The 26,380-nt window shown below is 37.4% G+C and overlaps 1 protein-coding gene across 1 annotated transcript; it reads right to left on the reverse strand.

Annotated features, from left to right (window-relative positions):
* Window positions 1-14,151: 14,151 nt before the first annotated feature.
* LOC113466599 (disco-interacting protein 2 homolog B-like) lies at window positions 14,152-22,162 on the reverse strand. The gene is made up of 5 exons (XM_026822151.1): window positions 21,974-22,162; window positions 21,470-21,611; window positions 20,890-21,156; window positions 20,294-20,521; window positions 14,152-14,294 (listed from the first exon to the last, which is right to left on the reverse strand). The coding sequence occupies exons 1-5, from the start codon at window positions 22,160-22,162 to the stop codon at window positions 14,152-14,154; spliced, it is 969 nt and encodes a 322-aa protein (XP_026677952.1).
* Window positions 22,163-26,380: the final 4,218 nt, after the last annotated feature.

The raw sequence follows: 26,380 nt of genomic DNA on the forward strand, positions 1-26,380 counted from the left end.
ATGTGTAAAAAATTGATGAGCACCATATCATCACTATTGATGGTGGTCAAATCCCCAGACCTGACTCTCCTGACTAGGTGACTAGACTAGACATTCATGAGATTAATCTCGGATACAATTTTGATTCTAACGAAGACTAATGCACATTTCAAATTAAAAATTAAGATAAGCATTTTATTACTAGGTAATCGAACAAGACGAATAGTAAATTCGTAAGGAAAACGAGTCTCAAAAAAGGCGCCTCTTTTCTGTAGAAATCAATTTGATGGCCCATATTAAAGAGTACGGTGTACAATTAGTAAGGAACTCCAAGGAGAGATATAAAATGTTCATAGGCAATGTCCCGGGCTTGTTATCAACACATAAAATCAGAAAGTACCTAAGATATAAAAACCACCTAGACTTTCTGTTCATTAGTGAAACCTTTTCTCAATATGTAAAGATACATAAAGGAAGGAGAGAAAAAGATCGGAGGACCCCCAACTGACAGCACGTATTAGTACCAGTGAGGAGTATGTATGATACTATGGACCAGATAGTATATAGATAAGTAAAATAACATATTGTGACATTGAAACGTAAATTAGTTCATTATTGAGCAGGCAAGCACATGTGCTTCAGACCTCAGTGAGCACAGAATGTGTCCTGACTAATCGTAGCATAACTGGGGGTAACCCGAACTCCGTGTAAACACACATTTGTCACTGCATAATAATAGACATGTTATATTGGTCAAACTATGTGTGTCAGTGTGTCCTTTCAAGGACAAGAATTTCCCTTAAGGCTTTAGAGACATAGTAATTTATTACAATGATGGAGTACCTATAGAAAGTCTTTCCTTATGTTGGAAGACAAATCAGTGCTGTTGATCCTTATAGACATAAACCGTGAGGGTGTTTGGATCATCATCCATAGCATGAGGATCTTATTGAGTAAAATGCCAGCTAGAATCTTATTGAGAAAAACTGATTTGTCCAATGGGGCTGAACGACCGTGAGGCATTTTCGTACCCTTCAGGCTTGTTCACAGAATACTTTGTTGAACTGCCAAATTCAGAGGAGTCTATTATGTCTGGCAACACTGAGTAATGAATATTGAGGCACCACTTGAGAGTTCTGACTCAGATTCTCGACTCGTAAAGAGTCATGTCTGCTCAAACAACGGGAAATCACGTATTCTGTGCAAAAATAAAAGAAAGGGGCTGAACTGTGTATCTTGCACAATTTTGACAAGATCGGTGAAAGGTTTGAAGTTAAATCATTTCACTGTTGGATGGCTCAGGAACAAATAACCTTTTCAAACTAAAGATATTTTCGTTCTCGGAACGGCTGGCTTTTTCCTATCCTGTCTTCCTTCTCTTCGATTTCGGGACGATGAAACCTTAGCAGTTCCATCTGTCAAACCTCTTTTAGCCATTATTTAGATGTGAATAGCTCTGCCGCTCACTCCGGTACTTAGTGACCTGTCGCGTATAATATCTCTAGTAGCGCGGTCAAACTTTCTTGACTTGGCGGGGCGGAGCGCTACCGCGCTCCTTAATATACTTAGCTAATTTTCAAACTCTCAAATGAGTCAAATTAAATGGCACCTATTGGGTTTAGGTACATTGTGTGCTCTTGTTTTGAATAACTTCTTTCTATGAAGAGATGGTGATAGCACTTCTGAAAGAAACGTGACTGAAGCATCGGGTATCGAGCAATAGATCTTGTACAGATCCTTTCCTAAGCACACGTGCCGGTATGATACATACTCTGGGTTCCTAGATCAATATTGACGCAAACCTGCCTATTTTGTTTCATCTAGTAATTTATTGGCACTCGCAGTGTCTATTCAATTATCACTTTGCGTTTGCATCCATGTACTTAGTATTTGCTCAAAGCCTCAATGTCTCAAGAAGGTGGTTTCAGGATGGGATTTTCCGAACTTTGTCGGTTGAACTGATCTTTGCCGTCAATTCGCAGGACAATTTTCTAGGAATTTTTCATTGTTCCCAATCCAAATAGAAGCCTCAATGTCTCAAGAAGGTGGTTGCGGATAGGATTTTTCCGAACTTTGTCGGTTGAACTGATCTTTGCCGTCAATTCGCAGGACAATTTTCTAGGAATTTTTCATTGTTCCCAATCCAAATATCGTGCGTTTATCTCAGCATGAATGAGATGAAGTTAATTGTGGATTATTTTATGCCACAGATCATTCTTTTGATAAGACCGTAGATTACGTGTAGTATTGAGCTGAAGATTCACGATTTTTCCTGTAGTTCTTATGACGTCATGTAATGAGACAAAATTTGAAATTTATTGAGGCAGTAACTTTGCGATTATTTGTTAGGTTTATATTCTATAGACATCCTAGGTATGAACATTATAATGTTAATGGCTAAAATCCTTGTTAATATTAAGGGATAAGCCAGTCATACTGCGAAGCAAAAGAATGCACTGCTGACGTACTCGCACTAAGACATTCCAGTGCATTTCATTTGGTGAACTACTGTGATCTATGTACTTAAATAATTCCAAAACAAAGTGCTTACTTAAAGCTTATAAAGCCTTTTACTTATTCCTTTCCGAGCAAAATAAAATAGGTAGTAGGTAGGCATGTACCTACCTCCTTCTTTGAATCTAAAGCAAGTACTAGCCTACTACCTACTCCAGATTTAAACGTGAAATAATGGCCATCAGATTTATCAGCTGTTTTCCCCGTCATTCTGCCCCCTCTCTGTGTGACTCCCAACGCTAACACCTACTCTATCGATGATTTATCGACAATGTACATTGTACAATACCAAATAACACAGCAAACTCTCACAGAGAATATAATCAAGTGAGATTATCTTGAGATCAGCGAGCTTGTAGGTCCCAAAGCCAACTGTCATGTTAGGGATAACTAATTACAAGATGGCGTTGAAGGTGGTAAAGTTCAAGATATAAATCTCGAAAATTAGGTAAACTTAGACGAGGTGTTCTCAGGTGTACTAGGCGCCAGGGGTGTTCTAAAGGGGGGGAGGTCGTCCGGTGCCATTTGCCCCCGACCGGGGCCCGGAAACAGCAGTTCCCCACCCTTATTTACTTATTCTCCGTGTCCGTGAGATAGGCATGGTACCTATCTCATGATGTTTGTGAACTGTAGACCTCACTTAGACTCTTTTGCCCGATCTGAGACTTAAACAAAACTGGCCCAGGGGTTCGTTCAGGTTGTAACCGAGCCTGATCTCAGGTGAACCTACCTTGCTTGGCGCAGTAAATAATAATTATAGTCGAGTAAATATGTGGCGGTGGGTAAAGGTTTCCAGCAAAACAGTCGACACTTGAGCTCGCCTAACGAAGTAAAGTAGGCATATGTAAAGGAGCTGTACGTTGAAGTCATACATACGAGGGGTAAAAGACATTTCCTAAAAAGTAAAATGAAGCCTTTCTGATTAAATGCCTATCCGTGGGGTGCACGATTCTTGCAGAAAAGATCAAAAGTACGCAGCTACAACTACTCGTACATGGTAGGAACTTTCGTGTATTTATTATTGACACGCATCTGAATTAATTTTAATCGAATAAAAAAATAAGTCAATTCCACTGATGTTTGTGTTGAGATATTTATATTTTATGGCGACTGCAAACTGCAAGTTTTCGAACCTGATAGATAATCAGCATATGTCAGATGTTTGTTGAAGAAAATTACACTATCTGAAGAGTAGATTCTAATGAGTAGGGGGAGAAACTATTGAAGATATTAGAGGGAGAGGATTCATTCCTTGCAATGCGACTCAAAAGCTGAACGGAAGAATCTGATAAATAATCAGCATATGTCAGATGTTTGTTGAAGAAAATTACACTATCTGAAGAATAGATTCTAATGAGTAGGGGGAGAAACTATTGAAGATATTAGAGGGAGAGGATTCATTCCTTGCAATGCGACTCAAAAGCTGAACGGAAGCATAATTTTTATGGGATTTCCAGATGAGACAAGACTAATTTTTAGAACTGTAAATTAATTTTAGCTCGTGATGCCAACATTGCCAACTCTTTGTTGTATCAAGTATTGTCTGGTATGTCAAAAGGCTCACAAGGGTGTGTTTAACTACTAGATCAATCTAATACAAAGTTATCAATGTTGCCTTATCATCTTATCAATGTTGGATGAGATATTATCGTGTGGTGTATCTACAAGCACACGCATACTTTGTACATCATGATATCTGTGGCCATCACAATCAGTACTGCCATGTGCTGCTCCCATCCTATCTTCATAGGTGCTATCATCAGTTAATGTTGTCTTACCTGGCTAATTAGGCCATCACAATCAGTACTGCCATGTGCTGCTCCCATCCTATCTTCATAGGTGCTATCACCAGTTAATGTTGTCTTACCTGGCTAATTGGGTTAGTAGACACTCAAATAAATAGTATATGTGGACTGAAGGAATTGTAACAAGCTGTTCTCTGGTACATCAGTAGCCATGTTTCTACACTACAGATATTTAACAGTCAAATAAATAGTATATGTGGACTGAAGGAATTGTAACAAGCTGTTCTCTGGTACATCAGTAGCCATGTTTCTACACTACAGATATTTATTGCCTTTGATTGTAACGTCTTGCAAATAAATAATAAAATGAATTCAATCAGAAAGGTCTTTGTGTAATTTATACGTGTCTGGTTTGGACAGGCAATATTTATCTGTGCATGGGCAGACATGTGTTGAGAGCATCAGCGTTTTGTGGGAGAAAAATTGACATAGGATAAGGAAGAAAGTAGCCACATGTAGAAATTGTTAACTGTGTTGGTGTAGGATGACAGGGATTTGTAATTTCGACTTCAACCTAAAGTTGTGGTTACTCCAATGGACAATAACTTCTTTTCTTCTTTACCATAAAATTGTTTGTGTAGGATGACAGGGATTTGTAATTTCGACTTCAACCTAAAGTTGTGGTTACTCCAATGGACAATAACTTCTTTTCTTCTTTACCATTGTGGTTCGGGTGGCTGATAGCAACCTCTTTCCAAGCACTCTTCCTGACACCCTGGCTCAGAAAGTGAAGAAATAAATCAAAAGCTAAATGGCGTTAAATAAAAGGCAATGATTGTCTGAAAGCCAATACATCATAGGACTCTAAGCTCTGAAAGCCTGAACCATTATTATCTTTTGAAATATATATTACTTATGCAAATGTGCACAGAAAAATAAATACAATTAATAACAAAGTCTAACTACATTAGGTACTGTATTTGTTTTAACGCTGCTGATGCTCCTGCAAAAAATAATAATAATAATAATAATAATAATAATAGCTCTTGAGAAAAGTATTAAAATAACACAGTAGGCACTTACTCAGTGGTTTTCTGGTCCGTTATAATACGGTGAGTTTATAATTGATTTGGCTACTTGTTATTGTTTAGTGGCATTCCATCTGAAAGGAAGATTGATGATGTGCGAGATAACGCTATGACGGAGTAGATGGAGCTTTAAGTATCCTCTTCATTACGAGTAAAGTGCTCACTATCATTTATAAATTTATCAAACTCGTGCTTGAAAGAAAAAGAAAGAACTTTGAGAATATGTGAGAATCGGGCACGATGATGATTGACATCTGATAGCATCAGATCATTTTCATATCGGGAAAAAAATAATTGATTTTCATTATCAAGTTGTGAAACAAAGTCTCTTCATCTTCTCCTGTCCCCCTTTTTGCTATCCTATCTTTGGTTGGGTGGAAGTGCTCACTGTGAGAATCCTGCCGTAAAGCCTTTAAAAAAGTCCGGTGTTCCTATTGATATTGTTTGAAAATAATAAATATAGGGTCTCCATGTGCATGTGCCAAGTGTAAATAAGTATTAATATGTCATCATCTTTGCATGCCAGAAAAACAACAACGACAACAAATGCAAGGAATTTTCTTCATTAGGTACATTTATAGGGTGTAGAAGATTAGTGGACAAATTTAATGATGTGGATTCAGGCAAAATATCCACACCAACAAGAAGACACTTACGAGTATAATAGTTTCTAAGACACTTATAATAGTGTCTTGGTGTTGGTACTGTTGGTTAAGACGCTTCTAAGACACTTATAATAGTGTCTACTAAGACGCTTCTAAGACACTTATAATAGTGTCTACTAAGACACTTATAATAGTGTCTTGGTGTTGGTACTGTTGGTTCTTGCACTTAGGACCTAACGCCATAAACGACTCTCGCTTGTGGTTCTAACCAACAAGAAGACACTTATAATAGTGTCTACTAAGACGCTTCCAAGACACTTATAATAGTGTCTTGGTGTTGGTACTGTTGGTTCTTGCACTTAGGACCTAACGCCATAAACGACTCTCGCTTGTGGTTCTTGTCAATCAATATTTTTCATTGATAGGTAAACGTTTTATGAACTTTTTTTATGGTTGACTGCTTTCGAGATTTATGGCAATAGTTGCTGTGATGTGTGGACATATGAATTATTAAGTTTGAGATGGTGTCCTTTGCTCCCTTGTTATTATGTGGTCATGTAGGTAGTGTAACTAAGAAGCTCGTTATATGGATGATTGACATCTGATAGCATCAGATCATTTTCATATCGGGAAAGAAATAATTGATTTTCATTATCAAGTTGTGAAACAAAGTATCTTCTATCTCTCTCTTCATCTTCTCCTGTCCCCCTTTTTGCTATCCTATATTTGGTTGGGTGGAAGTGCTCACTGTGAGAATCCTGCCGTAAAGCCTTTAAAAAAGTCCGGTGTTCCTATTGATATTGTTTGAAAATAACAGAAACTTAACGAGTAATCAGCATCTACGCATGCACTATGGTTATGGTCGATAGTGCAGATGCAGCTTTATGAGTTCTAAGGTTTGTATCAATAGATCCTCAGCATCTTGGAACACGTAGATACGAGATGTACAGATTTGATGACAGAATACTAAGCAAGATATCTAGACACTGTGGACAAGTTTAGACAGACATACTAGCAAGAGATCCTATAGCAATCTTAACGAGTAATCAGCATCTACGCATGCACTATGGTTATGGTCGATAGTGTAGATGCAGCTTTATGAGTTCTAAGGTTTGTATCAATAGATCCTCAGCATCCTCGAACACGTAGATACGAGATGTTACAGATTTGATGACAGAATACTAAGCAAGATATCTAGACACTGTGGACAAGTTTAGACAGACATACTCTAGCAAGAGATCCTATAGCAAGTATATTAAACACGAGTTTTATTTCTTAGAAAAATGCACGAGATTAATATGTGTAGAGAAAAACTCCCTATAGCAAGTATATTAAACACGAGTTTTATTTCTTAGAAAAATGCACGAGATTAATATGTGTAGAGAAAAACTCCTCTTGTATGCATCTGAGGAATGCACACTCCCTAGGACTGCATTTCCTACACACTTTTGGGTTTCAGCAGAAGTTTCTAAATAAACCTAATCTAATGTTCTGGAGTCCGCTGTAATGAAGTAGAGAGATCCACGGCTGGAAAGTTTCGAAATGAGGTTTTTCGCCCACATTGGAAGTTTTAAAATGAAATGTTGACTCCTTGCATCTCCATCCCATGGTTCCGTCTTGATTTGTCTAAATAGCTAAATACCTATCTTCTCTCCTTGGGATCTCCTCTTCTGTTCTCAATTAGTTACTCTGATCTTTCCAGTACAGATCCTTTTCATACTTGCCCTCCAGTGAAATGTAAACGCAAGTATTATTCCGGCCACTCACAGCTCAGACAGACCTAAGTCCGTCAGACAGTTGGAACTTGTGTGGCCGGCATGAGAGACCTGTAGTCGGGATCTCTTTCAGTCTGAGCGTAGTACTCGAATGAGACTATTAAACAAACAGCTCAAAAAAGTCTTTTTACCTCATTGGGCTGATATTCTCAAAAGAGTATAACAATTCATGTGTCTGTTGGGATTCAAACCTGCGCCTCCCGCTTTCCGGACGGCTTATTGTCTGCTCTACCGAAATAAAGCAGATAGGTACCAAATAAGATAATACAATTGACTGAAATAAAACAGTACCGAACAGGCTGAGTCGATGGAAACAAAACACCCACTTGTGGTGCCTAAAAATTATACCTACAAGTCAATATTGGCAGGGTTGTTGTCAAGGGTTGGTGGTGAGGGGAGGGAGGAGCGTGATTGGAGGTGAGTGGGGCAATTGAAAATATGGTCCACGGTTAGGGTATCACCGCACCCGCAGGTGGGTCGAGGGTCTCTCTTGAATAAGTGGTCATGAGTTAGTCGGGTGTGACCGATTCTTAGGCGAGTTATGACTACCTCCTTTCTCTTTGAGCCACAGCCTGCCCTATTGTTTCACCCACAAATGATTGTTCTTATGGATTGTGATAGAAATAGATTCCTGGTCACATTTATTTACATGATTTTTGTTACACTCTGTCGTAATCTATTTGTAACTGATCTGGTCCGAGTGTTTCCCATCACCAAACCCTCTCAATGATGTCCACAATGTTCATTATTTTCTCTGCCTGACGTCATAAAAATGATGTCAATGAAAAGCGTTTTAGAGTTCTTGAGCGCTAAAGACATAAATTCGTTCGAACATTTATGCATTATTGCATTTTTTTCTTCAACAGATACGGTATTTTGATTAATGACTAGTAGTACGCAATGTAGTCACCACCACAGATGTATCTTCTTGGCTTCAGTTGTATCTAGTATCACATGTTGTGGTCGCGTGTGTTTTCTACAATCGTTTTTAAATACCTGCTTTCGAATAGCTTTTATTTACGAGTAAATACTCGTAAATAAAAGCTATTCCAAAGCAAATGCATGGAAACGCATTACAATTGTCAAGAAAAGACAGAATATTTTAATGATGTTCTTTGGCTAATTGCTGGGTGTAAGTAGGTAAACAATAAATGAAATCATTATCTCTATCACTGTTGACCTTGGACGAGCTGAAATATTGTTCTGGTGGAGTTATGTCAGTCTACACAAGTAGATAGATACCCATTATCACTTGTGGTAAAGGTGCCTCCACACTTATTGACACACAGCCCTCACACATTTGGTTACACATTTTTTTTTTGGGCCGCATAAAATTTTAGTTGATTCAAATCAATACTAATCTAGACCGAGGGTACGTAGTACATACTCTTTATGTAGTCAGTAAGTAGCTATATTTAATACATACCTATCTTCTATTTTTATCACAAATCGATAAAACCAAAAGGGCCAAAGTTGTTAGGCTGTTACTGTATCTAACAGTGTTGGTAAAGTAGTGTGGGTGCAGCTTGTTGTAGTCAGCATGTCTTCGTTTATAGTCCCCTAGCTAGACGCTGATCTACTCTCTGTTTATAGTCCCTCAGCCAGACTTTTTTGAAATCAACCAATAAGATTACTTAATCCGAGAGTTTAACTTAAACCGAGTTTAAACTCATATTGTGGCCCCAACCATTAGTAGGTATTTTTATTGAAAGATACAATAGATTCTTCTACTCCTTTTATGAGATAGCATCGATTTCTCCTTCTAGTCCGGTTAGCCGTTAGTAGAAACATATAGGTTATGTGCCGATTAAAAGTTTGAATATGTGTTGATTTTTCTATAAATTCACATTTCCTTTTCGTATAATTATCTCCCATCAATGACCACAGCAAGTTGGAACTTCAAAAGTCCTCTATCTCTGAGTAGTGAGCTCTGACAACCTCCATAGTGATTCCGACCTCTGAAACTGGGATCTTGCATCGTACGATCTCGTTCCACATAATGACAGAGACATACGTTTACTCATAATACAACATTATTAGCTGTCATATTACATTGGCATGTCTTGTTAAGCTGATGGTCGGTATATCTCGAACATTTCTTACAATGAAGAGTGCTCCAATATGTCTTGAAGATTTCCGACCTCCCTGACCTCAGCTCATTGTCATGAGAATTGTTCTAAGCATGTCTTGTTAAGCTGATGGTCGGTATATCTCCAACATTTCTTACAATGAAGAGTGCTCCAATATGTCTTGAAGATTTCCGACCTCCCTGACCTCAGCTCATTGTCATGAGAATTGTTCTAATCATATTCATCACAACTGATATTACAATGTGAGTGAAGCAACCTTGAGATGAGATGGGTGGCCAGTCCACGTATCTTAAACTATCTTTTGTTCTGATGGATGTGCTTGTTCCTATGTAGATTTGTTGACTGATTAATTGTTCGTATTATCTGAACCATACCGAACATTCACATTCTCACTTTTATGAGATTTCGTACAGAAAATAGTTCGACGTTCATGGATGTTTGTTTTGTTTTCAAAATGAACTGTTTTCAATATTAATGATCCATGAAGGATCAACTCCATGACTTTCATCATAAAACTAGACAAGCCAATCTTTTTGAGTAACAGATCGACGTTCATGGATGTTTGTTTTGTTTTCAGAATGAACTGTTTTCAATATTAATGATCCATGAAGGATCAACTCCATGACTTTCATCATAAAACTAGACAAGCCAATCTTTCTGAGTAATTTGAATCCCTTTGATCTGTTGCCTTCTGTGAAAATATTTGAAAGCGATCTTTATGATCTGTCCGTATAAAACTTTCAAGGAGTTCATCAGTACTTGTATATCCAAAATCCATGTAGGTAGATTATTTATGTGCAATATACCCGTTAGTGACGTTGAGTAATTTGAATCCCTTTGATCTGTTGCCTTCTGTGAAAATATTTGAAAGCGATCTTTATGATCTGTTCATATAAAACTTTCAAGGAGTTCATCAGTACTTGTATATCCAAAATCCATGTAGGTAGATTATTTATGTGCAATATACCCGTTAGTGACGATATAGAAGCAAAAGAATGCACTGCTGACGTACTCGCACTAAGACATTCCAGTGCATTTCATTTGGTGAACTACTGTGATCTATGTACTTAACCGTGAGGCATTTTCGTACCCTTTAAGCTTTCAGGCTTGTTCACAGAATACTTTGTTGAACTGCCAAATTCAGAGGAGGCTATTATGTCTGGCAACACTGAGTAATGAATATTGAGGCACCACTTAAGAGTTCTGACTCAGATTCTCGACTCGTAAAGAGTCATGTCTGCTCATATAACGGGAAATCACGTATTCTGTGCAAAAATAAAAGAAAGACTCTCGGGTTTCTGCTGTTATCTAGATCGCCCATGGAATTACAAATTACTTATTCCACGAATGATTAGCTCATGCGTCGTTTATTTAAATGACCCAACAACAATATTAGCGAAAAAAGTAGAGTTCTTTTTAACTTTAACTTTTTAACTCACCTACTAGAAAGACTCTCGGGTTTCTGCTGTTATCTAGATCGCCCATGGAATTACAAATTACTTATTCCACGAATGATTAGTTCATGCGTCGTTTATTTAAATGACCCAACAACAATATTAGCGAAAAAAGTAGAGTTCTTTTTAACTTTAACTTTTTAACTCACCTACTTCTTTTTTTTTATGATTCTATCTGCAAAAACAAATAAAGCTGTCAAAATATTTCGTGCTCTGAGCTATTATAGTGTCTAGGTCTAGAAGAGAAAGTTTAGGGTTAGGGTTGACACTCTTCCTGAATCCTGATAGTGAAGATGCAGATTTGTCAGTTCTGTTAACTTCCGCATCTAAAGATCACTGATGTTTGGAAAAAAAAAATCTGTTTTATAGCGATTGCCATTATGGACATCCTTTTTTGGGCGTACACTGGTTTCTTATCAAATGTTTACATTTGTATTTGGCGCTCGTTGTCCTTGTTAACAATGTTACGTATTTCTATTTGAAAAACATATTTCCTTGTTTTATTCTCCTCCCTTCTTAAATCTCATTTTCGTGATAGTGTTTCTTGACTTTTGAAATTTCCTTGCAGAAAAGATCAAAAGTACGCAGCTACAACTACTCGTACATGGTAGGAACTTTCGTGTATTTATTATTGACACGCATCTGAATTATTCTGAAATCGACAATGAATGAAATGAATACGCATTAAATACGCACGCGCGTTACTGTACGCCTAATCTGGAATAGGCAAAATTTTTCATTTAACTAATCTCTTAAGAACACACAATACGAGTGCTCGTAGAATCATTGCTCAGTTACATTCAGATTCAGCTAGGATCTCTCGTAATTAATCACATCCACTGACTCCACTGTTGCTTTCAGACTGAAATAGTTGAAATACACAAAAGTTTTCATTTAACTAATCTCTTAAGAAACACAATACGAGTGCTCGTAGGATCATTGCTCAGTTACATTCAGATTCAGCTAAGATCTCTCGTAATTAATCACATCCACTGACTCCACTGTTGCTTTCAGACTGAAATACTGAATCCACAATTCGTAAGTATCGTAAGTAATCCGCAGATCATTCTTTTGATAAGACCGTATATTACGTGCAGTACTGAGCTGTGAAGATTCACGATTTTTCCTGTAGTTCTTATGACGTCATGTAATGAGACAGTGGACAAAATTTGAAATTTATTGAGGCAGTAACTTTGCGATTATTTTTTAGGTTTATATTAGACATCCTATGTATGAACATTATAATGTTAATGGCTAAAATCCTTGTTAATATTAAGGGATAAGCCAGTCATACTGCTAAAAGGCCATGAAGAATACCAATGTCTCGAATCAATGAAAATGTCAAAGGAAAAGATAATACCATTGAGTTGGTGTGCCTGTGCCTGGTGGGAAAACTGTAATATGATCCATATTTGGTTCAATGTAACAAGATGAACAAATGAAAAGTTAGTAAAGTATGAAGATGTGGTTGAATTAATAACTCAGGATCTGATCAGTGATCAACCCTCAGGATGCATTACCGTATTAACACCCGCCAGTTATGAGTGTGCGATAATGGCTTATACGGAATGCATTAAATAATAAAGAGTTTAAGTAAGGTGATTTTCTTTATTTTTCTCACATTATGACATCACATTATTGGGTTCTAAATCACTATCGGCATCTGTAATCAAGCGATATTAAATCGGATATAATTTTGCTAAGTGACTCATTTACATATTATCCTCAAGTAGATCGAGTATACAGGGTGTATCTAGTTATCATAACACAGGGTGTATCTAAAATTCTAAATATCATGAGTGTAGTACGACAAAACTTCTCTTTCAGTCGTTTGTCAAAAGGTGTGTCCAAACATAGTCGATCGACGACGAGGAAAATCTATGTTGTCGAGGCAGTGTGGACGGTTCAGTCGACATCAATCGATGGCCGGTCGACTATGTGTGGACGTACTTGAAGAACTTTCTCTTTTTTTTTTTTTTTTTTTTTTTTTTTTTTTTTTTTTTCCCCACGTTCATTTTTACATTTTTTTTTTGTTTGCCGATGATAGGTATCTGTGGTTTTTTTCATGTTGTCCTGCCATTTTTGGCTCTCAATAATTGAGCAATGGAGTCAAAATTACTCAAATATATGTTTCGTAAGCCGTAAGTGACGTAAGTCTGCCAGTGTGAAAATGTCAATGATTGTGAGTATTCTTCTCAAACTGATGAATATCATGGATGTAACAAATGGAATATCAAAATGGAACATTTATGTAGTCCTATGACTATCATTATCCAGACATCATCTGCACTAGCAAAAGCATTGATTAATCTGAACAGCCTTCGATTTGATCAAGTAAAATCCAAGTATAAATTCATCATTCATTTCGCGGTGGTGGTGATAAGTGGATTGAGATTCAGGTATTGGGCTCGGCTCTGTTCAAACATTTGAATATAGGGGCTAGGTGACACTATTTCCTCACGTTATCTTATCTATGACCGCGGAGACATCAATGAAGTCTTGTATTCCCTGCACCTCTCGTTTTGCTGGTTTCGCTGAATGTGAAGTAATTAACTGCCAAGTCTGGAATTGAGCGCATGTTAATTAATGAGATAATACATTTAATGTTAGAGATGATAACTTCAGGTCTACACAGGATATCGAATAGCTATGCGATGCATTGGACACATACGTAGATAAATGAATATCTCTAACCTCTCTCTGGCTGTATTCTCTGCATACATTGAAATGAAGTATGATCAATAAAACGTAAAACATTAGGATCGGTTTGATTGTTTGATCATTGGATGCGATTCTGGCAAATAGACATGTGTTAAGTGCTAATGTATTCAAAAGTCACATCACTGTTGTATCGGTTTGATTGTTTGATCATTGGATGCGATTCTGGCAAATAGACATGTGTTAAGTGCTAATGTATTCAAAAGTCACATCACTGTTGACCTTGGACGAGCTGAAATATTGTTCTGGTGGAGTTATGTCAGTCAACACAAGTAGATACCCATTATCACTTGTGGTGAAGGTGTCTCCACACTTATTGACACATCCTGGCTCAGAAAGTGAAGAAATAAATCAAAAGTTAAATGGCGTTAAATAAAAGGCAATGATTGTCTGAAAGTCAATGCATCATAGGACTCTAAGCTCTGAAAGCCTGAACCATTATTATCTTTTTGAAATATATATATTACTTATGCAAATGTGCACAGAAAAATAAATACAATTAATAACAAAGTCTAACTACATTAGGTACTGTATTTGTTTTAACCATTATCTCTACAATCGTAAGTACGAGTGTTATTATTTTATTGCGGAAAAACTAGAAAATATTTGTGACCAAGATGATCCACGCCCTCCTAATCTCCAAACACAAGGTCTATGGCACAAGCATTTGCTTTTACGGATGGGTATACCAATTATATGTAAACTGCATGTTATGTTCTACACTCGTATCTTGAATACGTAATAATTGGAAACTTCTTCAACAAAGCAGATTCGGAAATCGGAAGAAAATCCCATTTGGAGGTACGTAGGTCTGTGACATTTTGAACTCACGGGGGCCGCGCAAAGCGGCAACATTGCGTACGCGGTTGCACAAACTGGGTGTTTAATGTAAACAAAAAAGTCGTAAACACTGGCCTTGGTATTTGTGTAGACAATTTCATGCACGGGAGGAGTGCCACGGAGATCCAATGATGTCATGGTCTGAAATATTTTCTTTTAATGGAGAGCACAATTTTTTATGTTAGTCATGTGGTATGTAAACGTTCGCATGATGATGAATGTCGACACTTCGCTGTCATCGTAAATCAGAATCGTGTGGTTATACCCCCCCTCGCAGGCTTGTCTTCTGCCCCCAGTGTTGCTAGCACCTACCGTCAGCCTTTGCTGAATCATCTGATGAACCCAGAGCATTCACCAATAGAGCATCAGGATCAGGACTTAAGGACCCGAGATGACCCATACCAAAAATTTAGTTTTAAAGAAATCAAATACCTATCAAATTTACTGTTCAAAGATAGAAATTCACATGGTGATATTAATTTTTTATAAAATTTTATCCATTCATAGCAATGGTTTCAATATGAAAAGGAAAACGAATGTAGTCAATTTAGAAGACAGTAATGCAAAAGTTGAAACAGAGCTCGATAGATAAACATTGTAGAAATAGAGCAAATATGTTTGTCTTTTAACCCATACGAGATGTGAACTTCGCCTAGATTTCTTCATGCTCGTACAACGACTTGAAATTCCAGAGAAAAGTTTTGATCAGAATAAATATGAAAGTTTTGACAATAGGAAGATAGATCTGAAGGAGATCTGTGAGACCAGTACAAATGTTAAACTTCACTTCTTGTTTGGGTTAGTAGGGAAAAAGATCTTTTTAGTCGTGGTTCTGTAACAAAAAAAGTAATAAGAAACATTGGTTGATTTTCATTTGTGCAGGGAAAAGTGCATTTAGCAACATATGAATTCTCTAGACTTTTCATGTTTTCTTCTTTATCTTAAAGCCAAATTTTATCTATCTCTCAAATGAAGATAGGACAATTAAAATTGTACCTCCTTAACAATGCGTGTAAAAACCATTCAACTATCCATTTGTTCTTCTTTTCATTATCATAGGTGCAACATTATACGAATCTCGTAATCTCGTACTTGGAGAGGTCGTATGTTTTGGTTCTGGCACATTAAGCTACGAGTAACGAGTTACGAATATTATCTGGTGGATATGATGAGGTGTTTGTTTTTATGTTCGAATATTTTGTACGTGGGTTGTGGCGCCTATTAAATGTTTCCTACAGAAAAAAAGCGAGAAATACTTCAAAATTAAATACTTTTTATTAAAGTGTGTAATACTGCCTAATCATTTCCAAATATCTTGGACATAATTATAATGTTCTCTGGTGGAATTTCTGGATTCAATGTGGACGTTGATTGCAAAGAGAGGTCACATTTTTAATAATAATTTTAAATTCATTTTTCAATTATCTCGTAGATAAAATGTTGTTTCTTTCCCTTGTCATCATTGTGATTTTTTACTGTTTACCGCTTATTTCATAAGATACAAGGAAGGATAGGATATTTACATGTGTAAATATGAGAATTTTATACTTTCTATTCTAAATATTTAATGTTTTTATGAACACGTCTTTTACTCTTGGTATGTTTTGACTTGTATCGATTGATTGACAGTTACTTCGAAGAGATTTTTTTTGGTCTTTATTTACCTAACATCTGGGGTAAAAAATCGTTGAAGGTAGAAAAAAATTTGATCAAAAGAGGAATATTATCCTTCTTAAAAAAAAAACATTGGTATTTTGTGTTGGTCCATTTCCATGTTTATTCTGAACGATTCAAAGACAACGCATGTAATATTTCAATACAATAATAATTGCTAATCAATGTCCTGTAGTTGTGTCCTGTATGTATTCTCAAGAGTCACAGGCCAGGGAAAGTTGGCCTGATGGATTCAAACATAATAATCAACGAACAAAACAACGACAAAGTCGTCTAATACATCTAAACTTGTATTTTGTGTAGTAACTGATGACAATGATGAGAGACTGGTGATGTCAAACATCGAGAATCCGCCATATTAGCTACAAATCAGTTCTCTGAAACAAAGATGATGCTACATACAAATAGACAAAACATGAGCGACATTCCTGCGTCTTTCTCTCGATATTCTGCCTTGGAATATAATGACTGAGGAACTTGATGTGCAAATTGCGACTCGTCAAGTTGAGTTTGATGACGCGACGTCTGCCTTTGTCGACGATCTCTTGAAACCTCATTATTACTCATTAGACGAGATAATCGCACGATAAGATCTAGAATAATCTAGATATTCTAGATTGTTTGCTTGAAATTATTGTGATTGTGAAATATGAGATGTTTTTGGTCATTGACTCATTTTCGACATAAAAAAGAACCTTTGCTACATGCAGAAAATAATGAACGTTGGATCATCAATATCATCATCCATAGCATGAGGATCTTATTGAGTAAAATGCCAGCTAGAATCTTATTGAGAAAAACTGATTTGTCCAATGGGGCTGAACCGAAAGGAAGATTGATGATGTGCGAGATAAAGCTATGACGGAGTAGATGGAGCTTTAAGTATCCTCTTCATTACGAGTAAAGTGCTCACTATCATTTATAAATTTATCAAACTCGTGCTTGAAAGAAAAAGAAAGAACTGAGAATATGTGAGAATCGGGCACGAGAAAACTACATCATGTTAGAATGTAAGCTATAGGGTGTGACAGAAGTGATTCGAACAATATGAGAGATGAAAGCAAATACTTACGAATATTCAGGGTACGGACATTTGGACGGGCCAATTCTGCATAGTGTTGAACGGGCCTGGTTGATTTTTACTTCCGAAATTTTATTTCCTGTGCTTGGCCTTGTTTACATTCAAAATACTCGTTTTACCGTCCCCTGGAAACTCTGGAAGGAAGATAGGCAGATTTTACCATACAACTTGCTCTTCTTCTGGCTTTGTTTTCCAGCGCGAAGCGGCTGTTATGAGCAAATAATCCAACTATGTTCCCCAAGACATCATACACATGGGTAATATTGAGAATATGTGAGAATCGGGCACGAGAAAACTACATCATGTTAGAATGTAAGGTATAGGGTATGACAGAAGTGATTCGAACAATATCTTCTGGCTTTGTTTTCCAGCGCGAAGCGGCTGTTATGAGCAAATAATCCAACTATGTTCCCCAAGACATCATACACATGGGCAATAGGTATTGCATAAATAAAGGGTCTCCATGTGCATGTGCCAAAGTGTAAATAAGTATTAATATGTCATCATCTTTGCATGCCAGAAAAACAACAACGACAACAAATGGAAGGAATTTTCTTCATTAGGTACACATTTATGGGGTGTGGATTAGTGGACACTGAATCCAAACAATTCAGACAAAATATCCTCCTAACCAACAGTTTCAGCAGAAGTTTCTAAATAAACCTAATCTAATCTTCTGGAGTCCGCTGTAATGAAGTAGAGAGATCCACGGCTGGAAAGTTTCGAAATGAGGTTTTTCGCCCACATTGGAAGTTTTAAAATGAAATGTTGACTCCTTGCATCTCCATCCCATGGTTCCGTCTTGATTTGTCTAAATAGCTAAATACCTATCTTCTCTCCTTGGGATCTCCTCTTCTGTTCTCAATTCGTTACCTACTCTGATTTTTCCAGTACAGACCCTTTTCATACTTGCCCTCCAGTGAAATGTAAACGCAAGTCTTATTCCGGCCCCTCACGGCTCAGAGAGAACTAAGTCTGTCAGACAGTCGGAACTTGTGTGGGCGGCATGAGAGACCTGTAGTCGGAATCTTTAGCCTGAGCGTGAGTGGTCAGCATCGTAGTACTTAAACGAGGCTATTCAACAAATAAACAAGTAGTCTTTTCGACCCATTTGGCTGATATTCTCGAAAGAGTATAACAATTCATGTGTCTGTTGGGATTCAAACCTGCTCCTCCCGCTTTCCGGACGACTTATTGTCTGCTCTACCGAGATAAAGCAGATAGGTACCAAATAAGATAACACAATTGACTGAAATAAAACAGTACCGAACAGGCTGAGTCGATGGAAACAAAACACCCACTTGTGGTGCCTAAAAATTATACCTACAAGGTATTTGATTCCGAACCAGAGAGAGTCTGCTGTAATACCTTCTAGAGGTAGGTATAGGCGCATCATAAAATAGGCTAATTTATTGTGAAGCTTAAAAACATTGAGAAATGTTCAGGGTTCGAAGCGTGTCAAGACTATCAAGGGATTTCTACCTCTAGCCAGGCTGCCAGGTGCTAGTGAAAAGGAACCTAGGTTAGCAACAATGCAACAAAGGATTGTATGGAAGTCTTTGAGTCAGATTACTCTTTAATTGTATGGAAAATTAATATGACTTTTGTCAAGTAGTCCTCGGAAGAAAGTCCACGGAATATTAAAACCTGAACTGCCCAAGTCCTTACACAAGACCTTGTGGTTATTTTTTCTTCTTGCCCTGTTTTATAACTTTTCTCAAGTCTATCATTTCCCTTGTTACTTTCCTCAAGTACAAACAGGTACATTTTTCTCAGTCGTCTTTTTCATCCGTCAGAGGAGATGTGGGTACCAAAATTTCACACGGAGCCCCGAGGGTATACACGGGTGTTCGGGGGACCCTGTACGATAATATTCTAGCATTAGTATAAATCTTCGTGGGCGACGAGGATTACCAAAAAATTCTAACGATAGGGATTAGATTTCAGTGTAAGATAGCGAGCATAGAGCACCAATCATTCTGTGACCCGTGCTCAGGGCGTCAAAAACCTGAAATGGCTCTATTATACAATGATTTGTACAAATTGTCATCTCGGAGAGAATGATTCTTCGTGGGACTTGTTCCAATTTTAACTTGGTCCAATTTAATTGCAAATTTTTAATCAAGTGTGAGGACTGTGGACAGAATAGTCGGTCGGTATCCAAAGAGACTATGGCTATAAAACTTGATGTCATCTTACACTTGAGGCCCTAATTAATGAATGCTTGGAGACCGGAGTTCAAGCTTCGTTAACTAAAAGGAAAAAGATTATGTGATGAGTTTTTGGTTTTAGAGATATTTTCGCCGAAAAAATAAACGAAACTCCGTTTTTTTCACCGGCGTTTTTCTTTCGTAGCTATGAAACAACTCTTGTGGTCTGTGTCGTAACATGCCCCTTCATAGTATGCCTATCATCAGATGGGCGAGAAGAACACAGTATTTTAGATTCCCATTTAGGTGCTGGGTCAACACGAGAACACCGGAATTTCCCAGAAAGTAACCCGTTGAAATTGGGGCAAAGACCCAAGATGTTAGTCCCCTCTTAAAATAAATGCTTAAAAAAACCCCCCTTGAAATATTTGTAATCGGAAAACGAGTATAAATTTATGTCGATGGCAGGCATCGAACCGGGGACCTTCTGCATGACAATCAAGCGCGTTTCCACTAGGCTAACCGTGTCCCTGCTTTCCTTCTAGGATGTACCGTTTGAATACCAACTTGAAAAAAAAACTCACCTGAAGACAAATGGCAATGTTGACTCGACATCCGAAGCTAGTGGACACGGCCCGCGGTGACAGGCCCAAGGCCGAGAACAGCTTGGAGAAGGCCGAAGTCAGATGTATGCGCGGCCTCTCCTCAGCTACCACAACACAGGTACGTACACATCCCAGGGCAATGTTACGGGCCTTGAGCTGGGGGATTGAGCCGCTCAGCCCCTTGGTACAAAGCTCCATTACACCTGGGAATAGGGAGAGCAAGGGAGTTCGGAAAATGATTTATACTGAAAAAACTTCGACTCTCTCTATGCTTGCACACACTCGGTCATGGAGCAGAGATTACTTTGTGAACTTTAAGGGACTTTAACTTAAAATATTTGATCCCTATTTTAATTTTAATCAAAAAGTGAAGTAGTTTGGTTTCAATACAACCCAACACTTTGAAATATGACCACTCAAAAAAACACTTTAGGTGTATTTTCCTTTCGAAAAATTGACCCCTGCCAAAACAGAAACTGAAGGGAGAAGTGGTCGATTTTCCAGTCGTCAATGGTTTCCCGAAAGAAAAATACACCTTTTCAAAGGCCAACTATTTTAGGGTCCAACTTACCATACGAGCAGAACGTATCTCGGACCCGGTATTGACTCACGGCAGATAGCCACAGGGCCGGGTTCACTTCCACCTCACTCGGGGGTATGAGTATCGAGTGATGCCCTGAATATACAGAGCTCAGCACCCATAGGGCGAACCCTAGCCCGCAGTACGGGTCCAGACATAGGGCTATGTGACGAGATGGATAAAGTTCACAGGCTAGCTTCATGGAGCGACATAGGGAGGTGACTGCAGCGTGAGACATCTTGATCCCGGCGAGCATACCTGAAGAATAAAGTTATAGACATAGGGCATTGTGATGGCATAGGAGAGGGCTGCATTCCTAAAACCAACTTTACAATTCACATACCTACTTCGAAAAAATTGGACTTCACAATAACTATTGTAATGCCTTTGCAAGGTTTTCAAAGGCTTTCTTTTGTAATATTAGGTAATAAGTCGTAACTATAACAAAGTGCGATAAGTAAGCAGATTTAAAGGTTCATCAAAATGACCAAAGTGGTCATGGTCAGGAAAAAATTAAAAATATATCATTTCGCCACAAAAACTTCTATTTTCGATTAAATTGATAACTTACCAGTGGTGGATACGCTAAAGTCGAGATAGGCTAGCATCTCCGCTGTAGGCGCTCTGTAGAGGGCCGCCAATTTCTTCTTGGGCATATCATCCGTATCCAGAATGGTAGGCCAAGACTTGATGTCCACTACATTGGATGCCTCCTGGAATAACAAAGAAGAAAGTGGGAGATTAGGAAATATGAAGAAACCAGTCTCTTTGATAACAAAACACACAGACCATACGAGTCTCAATCTACCCTGTCCTTCTCTCTTCGATTTCGGGACAATAAGACCTTAGTAAACCTGCCTCGGAACCTCATTATTACTTATTAGACGAGATAATCGCACAATAAGATCTAGAATAATCTAGATATTCTAGATTGTTTGCTTGAAATTATTGTGAAATATGAGATGTTTTTGGTCATTGACTCATTTTCGACATAAAAAAGAACCTTTGCTACATGCAGAAAATAATGAACGTTACTTCATTAATGGCGAATCTGCTCAAGATATCAAGATCCCACTGTCTTGGGATGTGTCTGATCTTCTTTATTCTTAATGAACGTTACTTCATTAATGGCGAATCTGCTCAAGATATCAAGATCCCACTGTCTTGGGATGTGTCTGATCTTCTTTATTCTTACTTTACTATTGTCTGGTGACTGGTGACCTATAACTATCGGGGAAAATAAAGACAAGGCCGCAGTATACATTGTATTGTTGGCAACAACCAAGAAGAATAATTCCGAGACATACAGACAGCAGACCAAGAGACATGTTGTTCTCAATGTAGATACTCTGAATTGTCTGGTGACTGGTGACCTATAACTATCGGGGAAAATAAAGACAAGGCCGCAGTATACATTGTAGGTATTGTTGGCAACAACCAAGAAGAATAATTCCGAGACATACAGACAGCAGACCAAGAGACATGTTGTTCTCAATGTAGATACTCTGAGATCAACTCATTATCCAAGTATTCATGTTCATCTCAGCTTCCAGTATTGACTGCATAGATGCAGATAAATTCTAATCACTATTGATTTTCTGAAATCAATAATGTTGATTACTGGCAGATCACATTAAAGCAATTAGTCCCAACTCGTAGATGCAGATAAATTCTAATCACTATTGATTTTCTGAAATCAATAATGTTGATTACTGGCAGATCACATTAAAGCAATTAGTCCCAAGTTCTAGCGTTCACATGAGTTGGTATATGTTTTAATTACTCAGAGAGCTCTAATAATAAATGCCACACACTGGCACTCACAGGTATGTTGTACTGGAATCTGCCCCTGAATAAAAAAAAGAACTTTGAAACCCGTTTTGCTAAAGTCCTGCTGTCAGCATAAATTGACGAAGGCTAGGGATTGTTTTTTGGGGCCAATGTTTTAGGTCCTGTGACATTAAGGTTGACATGTTAAGACCTCAACTTAATGTTCACTTGTATTCATTTATTTTAAAATGCTTATACTGCTGTAAAACTAGCAGAAACCTTGTTTCTTTGTTCGGGACCTCTGAACCAACCTACACAAAATACCAAGACCGGTTGGTTGGCAATTGATAGTGCTGAACTTTACATAGTTAATGAAGTACCCAAACTGTACATTTTGGATCAAATGACAAAACCTTGATTTGTAGATTTTAGAAATTCACAGAAAACAAGGGAACTGACGAGATTTCATTCAAAATCAAGTAATCGAGCATCAAATAAATGAAATACCACTTCATCATGTCAAGAAGCTGCTGGTATCTCGAGATTTAATATCAATGCTCAAACTCCATGTGAGACATCTGGTTTATAACATACTGCCCAAATTTCTACTTTTTCCATATAAGGGAAATTAACTACCGGTTGAATTTGTGTTTATACCTATGTCCTAACACATGAAAATTGCCTGGATTTTAGTTTGATATAGTATCTTTGTGATATTTTCTGTTGGTGTTATTTGAGTTATTGCAACGTGCTTTATTCAAGCAATTCAAAAACTAGCTTGTTTTTTTCGCGACTCGTGACCAACAGTATGTCAAACGACTGGGATAAATTCCATTAGAAAAGAATAATAAAATTCGGTTTGGCTGATGTTGTAAAGTCGGCTCACATCGCGATGAAATACTCCAAGATTAGCCTGGAAGCGAAGTAATTAATAAAACGCCCTCCTTCCCTTCATGCACATGAGACCTACCTGTAACTCGTAATATTCTTACCTTTATTTTTATAATACCCATAGGAATACCTAGATATAATAATTAATACATTTTTTTTTTTTTTTTTTTTTTAATACACATGAAAATTGCCTGGATTTTAGTTTGATATAGTATCTTTGTGATATTTTCTGTTGGTGTTATTTGAGTTATTGCAACGTGCTTTATTCAAGCAATTCAAAAACTAGCTTGTTTTTTTCGCGACTCGTGACCAACAGTATGTCAAACGACTGGGATAAATTCCATTAGAAAAGAATAATAAAATTCGGTTTGGCTGATGTTGTAAAGTCGGCTCACATCGCGATGAAATACTCCAAGATTAGCCTGGAAGCGAAGTAATTAATAAAACGCCCTCCTTCCCTTCATGCACATGAGACCTACCTGTAACTCGTAATATTCTTACCTTTATTTTTATAATACCCATAGGAATACCTAGATATAATAATTAATACTTTTTTTTTTTTTTTTTTTTTTAACTGATAACGGGTTATGAAAGTGGTCTTCCCCCAATATGGAAATGAATTTAACACTCCTGTACGTATGTATCTGTAGGTAATGAGAAGAGAAATTTCAGCCATTGCTAGAGTGTGAGAGGGACCATGTTTTCTGCTCTGGTATACGCTGATCAGAAGTTGGTTTCCTGTTCTATTTGTCTCTGATATGGACACTGGAGACACTCTGTCTTCGAAGGACTTGAATAAGAATCTGTAACTGACAAAACAAGAGAGATTACTTAGTGGAAGTTGGTTACATTGAACAAGAGAGAAAAAAATCTTTCTTAGAACATGAACAAAATAAAATTAAAGTAAGTAGTATAATATATGTACCTCGCTTACCTATTCAATCGCTCATGTACGAGTACCTACTGTACGTTATGTGTGCTAGGAGAGAGGGGTTGGTTGGTCAAGAATTTAATTACTTTAAACAGCAACCTCTGTCGCCAAACCAGACGGCAAATAAATCATTGGGAAATCAACGGTTTAGGAGGACAGCTGAACCTGTACCTCAAATACCTATTCTGGTGACTAAATACTAGCACGGTAGCAATGCTGCCAACACAAATCTATCGATGAATATGTATACTGAATATTCTAGATTAGCTCAAGTGAGATTCGAGATTGGTACTCTTATTAGAACTGTAACAAAACCAACTCATTAAATCATTAGATGTTTAATAGGAACAATCAATTTGGATCGATCTATCTTCCTGCAATAAATTGAATTAAGCAGAAATACAGGGTGTCCTGGAGGTGGTGTCAACGAAATAAAATCTTCTCCGTCATCACTTGGTTTCTATAATCCTTTGCTTGTAAAATGTGTGATACACCTGTTACATAATTTCAGAAAATGTCACAAAATGTGATACAAATGAAGAAATTAGAATATCTTCATTTTAATCACAAGTGTATCTCCATCATAAAGTATTACGCTCCAAAGACAGCTCGTGTTCCTATGGAAATAGAAACGGCTGAGGCTTTCAAAAATCTGCTCTTCGTTGTTCAAGGATCTGCAGATCCTTGAACATTCAAAGATGCATTAGCAAGCCATGGATACATTTTATTACTGCCGATGCCGCTGACGGGCCTTAAAATCTGGTTTAACTTGCTGAAATCCGTTGAGTTCTCAATTTGCTCACCAAGCACACACTACACGAGTGCGCACTGTTGACAACTGATTTTAATTACATGCTCACAGAACTCAATAAACTAGAACTAATTAATCATTCATCCACGATTGACTGGATCTAGGTACTCGTACATGAGCGATTGAATAGGTAAGCGAGGTACATATATTATACTACTTACTTTAATTTTATTTTGTTCATGTTCTAAGAAAGATTTTTTTCTCTCTTGTTCAATGTAACCAACTTCCACTAAGTAATCTCTCTTGTTTTGTCAGTTACAGATTCTTATTCAAGTCCTTCGAAGACAGAGTGTCTCCAGTGTCCATATCAGAGACAAATAGAACAGGAAACCAACTTCTGATCAGCGTATACCAGAGCAGAAAACATGGTCCCTCTCACACTCTAGCAATGGCTGAAATTTCTCTTCTCATTACCTACAGATACATACGTACAGGAGTGTTAAATTCATTTCCATATTGGGGGAAGACCACTTTCATAACCCGTTATCAGTTAAAAAAAAAAAAAAAAAAAAAATTATTAATTATTAGCGCCAAGCACATTAGATCAACACCAATCACGTCACCAAGTACCGAGGACAATGGGATAGGATGACAAAATGGAGAGATGAAAACTTGAAAGGACAAGATAAGAGCTTGAAGTAAATGATAGTGGGTGGGGTTAGGTGGTATGGAAAAGTTAGTAGAGATTGTCTGGACATTAATGTGCCGACCCTATTTAAATAGGCAAAGGCTAGGAAAAAGAATTGCATGCGGACACTAATATGCCGACCCTATTTAAATAGGAAAAGGCTAGGAAAAAGAAGAATTGCTTGGACACTACACTAATGCCAACCGTGATATTCATTTCATGCACATTCTGAATTAAATTTATCACATTGAGATGGTTTTTGGCAGGTGAAGAAATCCTGGTAAGTATAGTCACAGAGAAAGGTGATTTCTTTAATTTAAAAGAAAACACTATGCTACATTTTACATTGTATACTTAGTTTGGAATTATTATCATGATCAATCCAAAATACAAATACAACTTTTAGGTATAAGTAATACATAAGTACTTAGAATACAACTTTTACTGCATT

The sequence above is a fragment of the Diaphorina citri genome, unplaced genomic scaffold (genome assembly GCF_000475195.1).
Source record: "Diaphorina citri unplaced genomic scaffold, Diaci psyllid genome assembly version 1.1 scaffold15, whole genome shotgun sequence".
In the NCBI taxonomy this organism is placed as follows: domain Eukaryota; kingdom Metazoa; phylum Arthropoda; class Insecta; order Hemiptera; family Psyllidae; genus Diaphorina; species Diaphorina citri.

Excerpts from the sequence above, each read along its gene's own strand:
- LOC113466599 (XM_026822151.1), bottom strand. The coding sequence starts at position 22,162 with ATGTATACTGCGGCCTTGTCTTTATTTTCCCCGATAGTTATAGGTCAC. Across the intron at positions 21,612-21,973 it reads ATCAGACACATCCCAAGACA|GAGGCATCCAATGTAGTGGA; the intron begins GTGGGATCTTGA and ends TTGTTATTCCAG. Across the intron at positions 21,157-21,469 it reads CTTTAGCGTATCCACCACTG|GTATGCTCGCCGGGATCAAG; the intron begins GTAAGTTATCAA and ends TTTATTCTTCAG.